This window comes from Poecilia formosa, unplaced genomic scaffold (genome assembly GCF_000485575.1).
Source record: "Poecilia formosa unplaced genomic scaffold, Poecilia_formosa-5.1.2 Scaffold1291, whole genome shotgun sequence".
NCBI lineage: Eukaryota > Metazoa > Chordata > Actinopteri > Cyprinodontiformes > Poeciliidae > Poecilia > Poecilia formosa.
Genome location: NW_006801230.1, coordinates 5,546 through 16,944, shown reverse-complemented (window position 1 = coordinate 16,944; position 11,399 = coordinate 5,546). Strand labels below are relative to the sequence as shown.

The following is an 11,399-nucleotide window of genomic DNA, read 5'->3' as shown; positions in this document are numbered from 1 at the left end:
CCTGTAGCTCAGAGGATAGACTTTAAAATACTGTTAGTTTATAAATCACTGAACGGTTTAGCACCACAATACATTAAAGATCTGTTACTGCTGTACCAACCGTCTAGACCTCTCAGATCTTCTGGTTCTGGTTCTGCTCTGCATCCAGAACCAGAACCAAACCAGGAGAAGCAGCATTCAGTTTCTATGCACCACAGATTTGGAACAAACTTCCAGAAAACTGTAAACCAGCTGAAACACTGAGAGCCTTTAAATCTCAACTTAAAACCCACCTGGTTAGAGATGATTATGGCTAAATTAGGGTTAGAGTGGGTTTGATGTCTTCGATGTTTTTATCTTTTTATTACTTTCTTCTTATTTCTCTTTCTCACTGTTTCTGAGAGGTTAAAGTCCTTGTCAAACACCGTTTTGACTAAAGTCCGAGAGGTCAAAGTGATAAAGGTTAGAGTCCTTGTCAGGCGGTGTTTCTGACTAAATCCGAAGGGTTAAAGTCCCAGTTGACGACGTTTCAACTCCGAGAGGTTAAAGTCCTTGTCAAACGGCGTTTGACTAAAGTCAAAAGGCTTGGAGACAGCTTTTTATTTCTTTCTCACTGTTTACGTTTTAATGATGTTTCTTTTTTTTTTTTTAAATCTCTTTCCAATGTTTGTGATGTTTTTTATGTTTTTTAAATCTCTTTCTGTTTCTATTTTAATTATGTAAAGCACTTTGAAATGCCTTGCTGCTGAAATGTGCTATACAAATAAAATTTGATTGATTGATTGATATAAGCTGACATGGTTAAAACAAAGCTTGATAAAAGGCAGGTTCATCACCATTGGGGGCATATAGACAGACAAAGTTGACCAAAGTAGAGATTATAGTCTCACCAACAATGATAAATCTCCCTGATGGGTCAAGGTATTTACCTTTTAGTTCAAATGGAACCGATGTGTGAATCAGTATTATGACTCCCCTGGCATGAGCTGTAAGACTAGAGGGGAATACCTGACCAGGCCTTTTCCATCAAATGTGTCTCTTGCAAGAAACATTGTAGTTTTCATCTGTTTGATCCTGCCCATCACCTGTTTAAGCTTGACCATTTTGTTCAGACCTCTAACAGTCCAATGTTAAGAAAATGAATTTAAAATATGCTAGTTTTAAAACTTAAGATGTCTTGACTGAAATAGGCTAATTATAGTTTTCAGATTAATAACTTATTCTGCCCTATTGACTTTATGCTGCCTGCAGTTACAGCAGATGGTTTGCTAAGAGATAGCTCCTGGTTGGATGAGCAAATGTACGCCTTATTTGAATATATTAAAGGTAAGAATACACCTTTTACTATAAAACTTTCTACACAGGAGTAACAAACCAGATTTGCTCTTTGCAATTTCTCCAAAGACGTCTTTCCTTGTCTTTGCTTTTCTTTCTTCTTCTTTTCCATTTGTCTCAGGTAAATGAATGTATGTCTCTGTTGTTCTGCAGTTTCTGTTGTAATTTCATAAGTTGTCTTCTATTGGATTAAACTCTGAAATTCTGTGACTCTGCACTCATTGTTGTTTCTGTGTGGCTTCACTTCGGCTCGCCGGGAGAACCTGGGATCCGTCAGAAGAAGATTGAGCCAGAGATTTTCCTAAAATATATTATAACCTAAAATCTTCTTCAACACCAACTAAATGTATTAATTACAGGACAATCAGACATAAATCATGTAATTGGAGATGTGGATAAATAAAATACTTTGGCCCCTTCTTCTCACATTCAGGACAGTATCTACAGTAAGCCCTACGTCCCAAACCTCCACATATTTCCCCAAACGAAATGTGGTGTTAACCCCTTCTGAACATTGAACTTGGGTTATTGCATCCACTAAGTGGGTAAGGTAAAAGTCTGCACGCATTGTGAAGGTCATGTATGGGTTGGCTGGCAAGAACAAAAAATGTTTTGACCAAAATATCAACACTTAAAGCTAGATTTGCTAGCAATACAAAGGTATAATAAAGAAATATTAACAACAATGTTCATGCTTCCGCATACAGAAAACATTTTTGAAAAAAATGTTTGGTGGTGTTACTTTTAGGATTCATGCCAACAATTTGGCAAAAAAAAAATTTCAACACAATATTGTCCACCAATATTAGTTCCTTTTATACCCTCTGCTCCGTGACGCCATGTAAAAAGAAAAAGAAGCGAAGAATATAAAGTGAGTTGTCCTCAGCCTGTGAGCTTATTCCATCGATATATTTCTCGACTTCTTCCACAGACGTGAAGATCCGCCGTTGATCATTATGTGTGATGATCAAGTGGGCTGGATACAGAATGCCATTCTGGACTTTAAGGGCATGAAGCCGGATTTTCACTCCATCAAAGCGCTTCTGCAGCTTACGAGTCTCAGCCAAGAAGTCAGGAAAAAAGGTGACGCAGTGGTTCTTATAGTGTACCTCCTTCTATTTCCTGGTGGTTTCAGAGTTGTTTCCCGGTCCCAATAGCTCAGAAACTTCATTAAAACAACCCTTGGAACTGCAGGTTTGGCGCTAAGGGGCCCGACCCTGTGACCTCTCGATGTCCTTAGTTGCTTTCAGCATATCAGCAGATTGTTTGTTCATATCCTCCTTCAGCAAGCTGATTGCTCTGAGAATATCACGGCTGGCCGGCGCTTCTTGTGCCTCATCCAAGTTACGTTAGCATGAGCTACATTAGCCGCATTCTCTTGTGGAGCCATTTTAGCCAGTTGTTGCACAGGTATGGCATTTTTCGGTGGCATGGTCTCCAGTAAACATTAAAAGCCATACGCGCATGCACCTTTTCACTGAGATGCCATAACTGGAGGTCCATTAATACACTTTTTAATATAAGTTGCTGCTTTGACGTGATCACAGAACTACCAAAACATATGTACAAAGATCCTCAATAAAACATAAAATATTTGAAAATCAGACACCAGACAAAGTGAATCACAGCAACGTCATCAGCTGGTGAGACGCTGAACTGATGCGGTGAAGCTACTAGTAGCAGGAGAGGAGCTACAAGCTACAAACACTGAATACAAGAAGAAGAAGAAGAAAAAGAAGAAGAAGAAGAGCTGCCATCGGTACAGCTGCATCAAAGCATGATCTAATGTTACACAACACAGTTTTAGGAAGTTGCTCAAAGTCTAAACTGGTATTGTTGTGCATTTAAGGTGTAAACTTTACCTTCAACCAAACGCCCCCAGAGGCATCCCAGCGCCCCCCTTTTGTAAAAATTTCCGCCAGCGCCCCCTGCTGTCCTCTGAACGCCCCCTGGGGGGCGGTATCGCCCACGTTGAGAACCGCTAGTCTACACAGATCCATATCCTGCAGTAGTCTGAGTGAGGTGGCATCATGTCGTTCTTCTCTTCTCCCTCTCCCATAAATGTGTAGATTGTTTCGTCTCGCTCTTGATTCAGTTCCTCACATTTAGCAGAGCGATTAGCTTCTCTCTGTAGCATGTATCGTAGCTCATGGAGGAGCAGCTGGTCCTCCGTTCACTCTGTGGTTGGTGTCGGTTATTTCCTGCTTACGTTTTGTCTTTCGTTCAGTCAGTGATGATTCAACCCTTAAAGTAGCTTCAGATTGTTATTAGCATCAGCGTGATCCTTTCTCAGTTGGTTTAACTCTGTAAGCTTCGTCTCCATGTTGTCTTTATGTTGGCAGGTTTCTTTCTCCGTAGTTGATTTACTTTTATCAGCTTCTTTCCTGACAGTAGACATCTGTAGTTTTAGTAATTTGTCAATTTGTTGTAGAATATCCACCATGTTGTTAAATACAGGCTAGCTTTAAAAACCTTTCCCCAGAGTGGAGGAATCAGGCTGCTTGTCTTTTCATGGCGTCACCAGAAGTTCACCTGGTGGAGTTTTTCATCTGGAGCTGCTTCATCACTGACTGTCTTTAATAATCTGTCTGTTGTTCACAATATAGAAATAAACCTGATTGTTTGGTGATGTTTTACACAACATAACCTGGACAGTCGGACATAAAATGGTAAAAGATTCAATCAAATTTAATTGGCATGAATCAAAGTTTAAAGGTTAGAATTAATGAAATACTGTATGTGACCTTTAACCTCCAGTCTGATCTTCAGGTAGGAAACAACTGAAGATCATCTGATCTGGATCAGAACCAGGAAGCTGCTGGTTCTGATCCAGAGACAAACTCTCACCTGGAGGACGAGGAGCAACAACCAGGCTGATGGTGCTGATCAGTTCCTCCACAACGTTTCCTTTAGTAACTCGACATTCATACGTCTCGCTGTCATCAGTCGTTGTGTCCTTCAGAAGCAGAGACACGTCTCCTTTCTTTATCTGATATAGCAGCAGATCAACTCGGTTCCTGTAAGACGGAAGCTGGTCTGCTGGATTGATCTGCCCGTCTTTGTACAGGAGGACAAATTCTGTCCCCAGATCAGTTCTGCTCCACTCTGCGACTGTAACTTCCTCCTGATCAGGATCTTTACATGGCAGAATGACGTTATCTCCAGGTTCAGCTTTGACTGTAGAGATGTTCTGATCTACAGGAGAGGAAACACAGAGCAGAGGTCAGAGGTCAAAGTGTGATCAGTGTAGGTGATGAAGACTCATCAGTTTCTGCTGCTGGAACAACGAGCTGCTGTGAGAACCTAACAGACCGGTTCAGGGTCAAAGGTCAGCTTCCAGAAACAATTTTAAATGTTTAAAAAAATGTGTTCACAATAAAAACTGCAGGAGTTTCTGCTAAGCTTTTATTTTTTTTAAAGAAAACATTTGATCAAAACAGCCATAAAAGCTTCAGGAAAAAACATTTCACCAGTTTATTGGAGGAACTAAATTAATAAATAGAAAATCTGAATCCATCAGAGTCTCTGAGGCTCATTGATGATCTCAGCTGGTTAATATGAGTCTATTATGTCAAACTTTGTTTTATTTCAATCAATCAGTTTTAGCTATAAAGCTCCCTTCATATTGGAGGCAGGTCACTGGAATCACATAGTAACTGGTATTTCTGAACTGGGTTTGAACCGTTCAGGGTCTCAGTCTGCAGGTCCAAATACCAGGAGAAACATCAAGTTTCTATCTCAGTATTTTTATGAACACATCATTACTAAAATGTTAATAACAGAGTTTTATAGAATGAATTTTATTTCCTCCACTCTTCGATAACTACTCCTATTATCTGGTCACTTGGCCAGTTATTTTGCGAGTGTCATAACTGATCATAGTTTAATGCAGTGGTTCCCAAACTTTTTCTTCTGCGCCCCCCCTGCAATGACACAGCACCCCCCCTAGGGGGCGCGCCCCACAGTTTGGGAACCTCTGGTTTAATGGAAGTAAAAAAAAAGTGGATCTAATAATCTTAATGGATTTATAGCAGTAAAAATCACCAACACATCAGCGTCTCCTTCATGTCCAGCTGGTCAGCAGAACTGGACTCGGCCTCCATGTTGGTCCTGCAGCAGGTTGCAGTCGGAGCTCTGACCTCACAGTTATTATGAATCTAAACGATTATCAGTCATTCATAGTTTAATGCTTTCATTGAAAATAAATACATCATGACTTCGAGCAGCTGGTGGTGAGGAAGGACCTCAGGGTCAAAGGTCAGACAGTGATCACCTGGTCCAGCCTGTGGGTCAGACTGAGGAAACCTGAACCGGTCCAGAACCAGAAACACATCTGGTTCTGGAAATAGGTGGTTACATTAATCTGCATTATTTAACCAAGTTAAAACTTTCAGATTAACAGCATGTGTTCATGTTGACGGCTGCGATAAGAATATAAACCAAATTAAATATTTGAAATTAAAAATACATTTTAGACTAAAATCATCTTCATAGTCAGAATATTGTTGAGTTTTGGAGAATGAACCAGTTGAACTGGAGTCTCAGCTCTATAACAGATCCAATACAAAGACCAGAATATTCATTTATTATTGAATTAGAGCTGAAACAGTTACTCTTTGCATTAGTTTAACCTTTTAACATTTTGCTTTGTTCGTAACCTTAAAGCTAATGGAGGAGGTGAAACATATCGATCCTGAAGTGATCGGTCATCTGAAGTGGTAAATTGTAATTGTTGTTGTTGTTGAGCTGTTTTTATTTCCTCCTGCAGCTCATCTTAGCTGGCAGGAATGTTGAGTTTCCAACAGGACAGACTGTAACTGGTTAGTGTTTTCATCAAGTCCAGTCAGGTTGTTTTAGTACTTATAAAACATATTTAAAACATGTTTTGTTTTTCTTTAACAGATGCAGTTAGTGAGCCGTTTCCAGAAACCAGTTTCCAAGTTTCTCACAGCAATAAGACGAAAATGCAACAATGACCAACCAAAAGGAATCATAAATGTTTATTTTTTTGGACAAATCTTAGTTTCATTTGTTTTTATTGGGGTTAACCAGAGCTGGGATGTAAAAGTATTACTACTTTATTATCTTAGTTGAGTACAATTTCAACGTATCTGTACTTAAGTAGGTTTAATCATGGATACTTTCTACTTTTACTCCACTACATTTTACAGAAAGTATCTGTGCTTTCTGCTTCACTACATTTCTATAAATCGCTGTGTTACATCCAAGTCACATTATGATTATTTGTTAGTTTGAAAGTAATTAATGGTGAGAGAGGAATCGATCCACTGAACCACCGCAAACCAAGAAGGTACCGTTAGACCCGTTAGCTCCTCCCTCAGGAAGAGCGAGGAGGAAACGCAGCACCTCCAGAGTCACCAACACCAAGCTACAGTCATCCAGAAGGCCTGACCCCCCACGGCCTTATTTAGAAGATTTATTCAAGTTAACCGGGTCAAAAAATGTGAAACCATGTAGAACTTTGAGATTTTTATTAATGAAAAATGCATTATAAATTAAATTTATTATTATTATTATTAAAAAACGACTCCTGGAGATCCAGTGCTGCCTTCATCTCCTCATGAACTTCTAGCTTTAAAAATTCACCGTTGAATCTGGAAAACGTGTTGAGGGAAGTTAAGCTGCTGAACGTTTTCTGACTTTGGGTGTGAAACTTATTTAAGTCAGTGAAGTTTCATGTAATCCTGCCAAGCTGCTTCTTTAAATCGACTGTGATAAGTAAACAGTTAAATTGTCGTAAGCTAAAGCCACCATGAACTGAAGTAACATTGATTTCTGCAGTCGGGTCACATGGAGCAGCGGCTCCTGCTATGAAAGTCCCTCATTAAGCTTCTCCTCATCCTGGTTACATAATATTAGCACCATGTGAATAATCACCACCTCATATTTACATTTACAGTCATATTTAATAAATTAAATATGGGCTCGTTTATCAGATGTTGAAAACAACTTAGGCAGATATTAAACATTAGACCCACATTCCTGCATTAAGGTTTTTATTAATCAGAAATGTTTTCATTAGCTGTAAGCTACAAATCGTCATTAAATAAAAGTTTAAAACAGCTTGTGGGGCATTAATCTGTATGATGTGTTTAACTTGTGAGCTGAGTTACTGAAATACTTTTCATCTAATTTACTGAACATGAAGCAGGTCATCCTGAAGTTCTGATGCATAGAATCACAAATCTAAATGGAAACTGTCATATTTATAAGAGAAGTTCGTTGTAAAGACATAAGTTGGATCTGTGGTGAGAAGAACTATTAGAAATTTCTCCAAATAAAACATAAAGACTCATTTTGAATGGATTACTCCTGTACTTTTATTTATGTCTCCTATTTATAAACTATCTGTAAGAGTTGTGCCGTTTGTTAGCTTGTTATATGCAACTGCATAACAAAATAATTTCAGTAATTATATTAAAATATTATCCCTGGGCGGGTTTCTGGGGCAGCAGCCTGAATGTCCCTCCCTCATGTCACTTTGGCCATTAAATTAAATCATGGGGCGTTTTAGGCTGTTAACTTTCATTCCATTCGGTCTGCCAAGTCATAATTTGCACATAGGAATGTTGTTTTTCTGAACACTTTATGTCTTGTGCTGCCATTTGGCTGATCTGCTGCTGATCCTGTAAATATTTGAGGATAATTGTGTCGACTCAGAGTTTGGCAGCTAAAACTTTGTTAGTGTCTAGTTAAAGCACTACAGTGTGTTCCCTCATGCTGCTCTGAGGCTCTCAGTGGCCAATGATCACTAATGAAAGCTGCTGATGAAAGTGACAGGATGATAAATCACTTAAAATACATCTGAAAATGTCGTGTCCCTCTCTGCTGAGATGATGATGATGGTGACGCCGCTGGTTGGTGTTTAACAATAACTGGATCCATTTTTGGAAAATAGCATCTTCTGTTGAGTATCAATTACCCAATAGATGAACATAATCAAACTACAAACAAATTGTGAATAAAAACTGAATGCAATGATGTGGAGATGGCAAATGTCAATATTTTATTCGTAACAGAACATAGATGGCTGATCAAAAGTTTAATCTGAGTAAATGTAACATTTTAAAGGAAAAATATGTTGATTCAAAATTTCACAGTGTCTACAAATCCCTAAAAAGTTGGAACAAGTAGCAATAAGTGGCTGGAAAAAGGAAATTGAACATATAAAACAGCTGGAAGACCAGTTAACACTAATTAGGTCAATTGACAACATGATCGGGTATAAAAAGCTTCTTAGAGTGTCAGTGTCTCTGAAGCCAAGATGGTGAGAGGATCACCAATTCCACCATTGTTGTGCAGACAGCTAGTGCAGCAATACCAGAATGGTGTTACCCAGCGAAAAATAGCAAAGACTTTTAAGTTATCATCATCAACTGTGCATAACATCATCAAAAGATTCAGAGGATCTGGAACAATGGCTGTGTGTAAGGGTCAAGGCTGTAAAACTACTGGATGCTGATGATCTCCTGGCCCTTAAACGCCACTGCACCTCAAACAGGAACGTCAAGGAAACAACAGCCTGGGCTCAGGAATACTTCCAGAAAGCATCGCCAGTGAACACCATCCACCGTGCCATCCGCCCTGCCAGCTGAAACTCTACAGAGCAAAGAGGAAACCATTTCTAAGCAGCTCCACAAGCTCAGCCGTTTGCACTGGGCCAGGATTCATTTAACATGGAGGGAGGCAAAATGGACGACTGTTCTGTGGTCAGACGAGTCACGATTTGAAGTTCTTTATGGATCACTGGGACGCCATGTCATCCGGACCAGAGAGGACAAGGATAACCCAGGTTGTTATCAACGTTCAGAAGCTGCATCACTGATGGTCTGGGGTTGGAGGAGAGCTGGTGGCCTGGGCAGCTTGCATGTCTGGAAAGGCCCATTAAAGCAGAGAGCCATGTTCAGGTTCTAGAACAACATCTGCTCCCATCTAGACGTCGTCTCTTCCAGGGAAGACCCTGCATTTGTCAATAACATGATGCCAGACCACATTCTGCAGCAATCACAGCATCATGGTAGGAGAAGGATCCGGGTACTGAAATGTCCAGCCTGCAGTCCAGATCTTCACCTATAAAGAACATTTGGCGCATCATAAAGAGGAAGGTGTGACAAAGAGGCCCAAGACGATGGAACAGTCAGAGGCCTGTGTTAGACATGAATGGAGAGCATTCCTACTTCTAAACCTGAGAAACTGGTCTCCACTGTCCCCAGACGTCTGAGTGTTGTAAGAAGGGGAGACGCCACACTGTGGGAAAAATGGCCTTGTCCAACTTTTTGGGGATTTATTGACGTCATTAAATTTTGAAACAACATATTTTTCCCTTAAAATGACACATTCTCTCAGTTTAAACTTTTGATCTGTGATTTGTGTTCTATTGTGAATAAAATATTAGATGTTGGCATCTCCACATCACTGCATTCAGTTTTTATTATTTGTTTAGTGTCCCAATGTTTTTGGAATCCAGTTTGTACAATACTTGGACTTTTTTGAATTCTACAAATCCTGAAACAAGGTGTCAGATTAGAGTAATGTAGCTGATAGCGAAAATTCAACCTGGAAGACTCCATCCCCTCCGTTCATCCATCGGCGTCATGCTCATCTCCGACCTCAGCTCTGGACCTCACCCGGTGTGTCCAATCATCAATCAGGCTCAGCATGAAGGATCCACACCCAACCGGTCAGCCGCTTCCCAGCTGCATTCAACCCACCACCTCCCCTTCTCCACCCTCATCCTTCGGCTCTCCAGGATGGAACCTTTTCCTGACCTCCACCACCAGTGTCGGGCCCTGGGGGAGAGCATCCCTAATCGGTTATCGGGATGTTCATCGAGTTCACATCAAATCTCGGCTCAGATCAGCTGCCGGGGCCCGAGCGCCAAAGAACTGTTATTCATTGCTGTCATTAAATCTTTTAATTGTTCCTTTTTCTTCGTCTGAGTCTTTCCAGATTGAAATGGCTTTGGTTAATAAAAATTAACTAAAGCATGAAAAAAATAACACTAATAAAAACTAAAGCTAAGTAATATTTAACTAGTAATAATAAAAACTAGCAATGCCACTCTGAAAACTAAAACTAATTGAATTAGACAAACAAAAAGTCACAATAAAATTAAACTTCATTGATAAACCCAGAACTACTATAACCAGATATCCAAGAGGTCTGGGTCACATCTGTAAAAATCAGATCTGTGTTGTTCAGAAAGTCAAGAAAAGATCAGATGTTGGTCACATAAAGGAAAAGGAGTTACTACTGTCTTCTCTCCCTTCAGGGTGGCAGAGGGACGGCTCTAGGAGACACCCAGCAAATACCATCTGAGATGGAATTTCAAATTTAAAGCCCATTAAAATAAGATTTTTTTTATTATTTTTTTATTGTTTAATTCTTCCCTGTATATTAACTTTGTGTTTTTCTTCAGCTAAATAACCAGTGGATGCATTTATTTGATCTGAACTTCAGACTTTGGTTAACAAGTAAGAAAAGACTTAGTCATTTTTCTGTGAATAAAATTTTGAGGCAACGAAGCTGAATTTGTGAATTTGGTTTCCTATATGTGGAAAACAGCCCAGAAAACATCTTCTTCCATTTCCTCTGAACAAAATGGCTCCAGTCTTTAATCAGCATAATGACTGTCAGTCCAGGATGAACTTCATAATTTACCTCACAACCAGCAAGATAAATCTATGTTAGCACACAAGCTGCCAGATTCTGATAGATTTTATTGATACCAACTGACTGGAAATTCAACTGGTTCTGCCTCTTTGTAAAGTAAAAAATAGCTCATAAAATAGGACTCAGCAGTTTTAACCAGTTTGACCAACTAAAGAATTTTAACAACTGATTTGCAGATGTACAGATTATTACACATCTCATAGACGGTCAACTCTATTTATCTCATGATTATTTCTTATAGCAAAAGTTTTCACTCATTTATTTTTAAACTTCTCCTCAGGACATGTCCATACCAGTGGGGACATGTCCCCACCAGTCCTTTAGGACGCTATGCCTGAGGGACAGCTGTAGAGTCAGAATCACATAACTGAAAAATACAAGGTTTGATTCAT

At 39.5% G+C, this 11,399-nt stretch overlaps 1 protein-coding gene and 1 long non-coding RNA gene across 2 annotated transcripts in view; one reads left to right on the top strand and one right to left on the bottom strand.

Moving 5' to 3' along the window:
- The first annotated feature begins 312 nt into the window (after positions 1-312).
- LOC107835235 (uncharacterized) lies at positions 313-607 on the top strand. The gene is made up of 2 exons (XR_001661058.1): positions 313-426; positions 522-607. It is a non-coding gene; the product is annotated as an uncharacterized LOC107835235 (long non-coding RNA).
- Positions 608-3,976: 3,369 nt separating this feature from the next.
- The window catches only part of LOC103132759 (ICOS ligand-like), a 10,752-nt gene continuing 3,329 nt past the window's right edge, over positions 3,977-11,399 (bottom strand). The window contains exon 3 of the mRNA XM_007544553.2: positions 3,977-4,509. Within this exon, the coding sequence (XP_007544615.1) occupies positions 4,061-4,509 (449 nt within the window). The 3' untranslated portion in view covers positions 3,977-4,060. The remainder of the gene's footprint in view (positions 4,510-11,399) is intronic.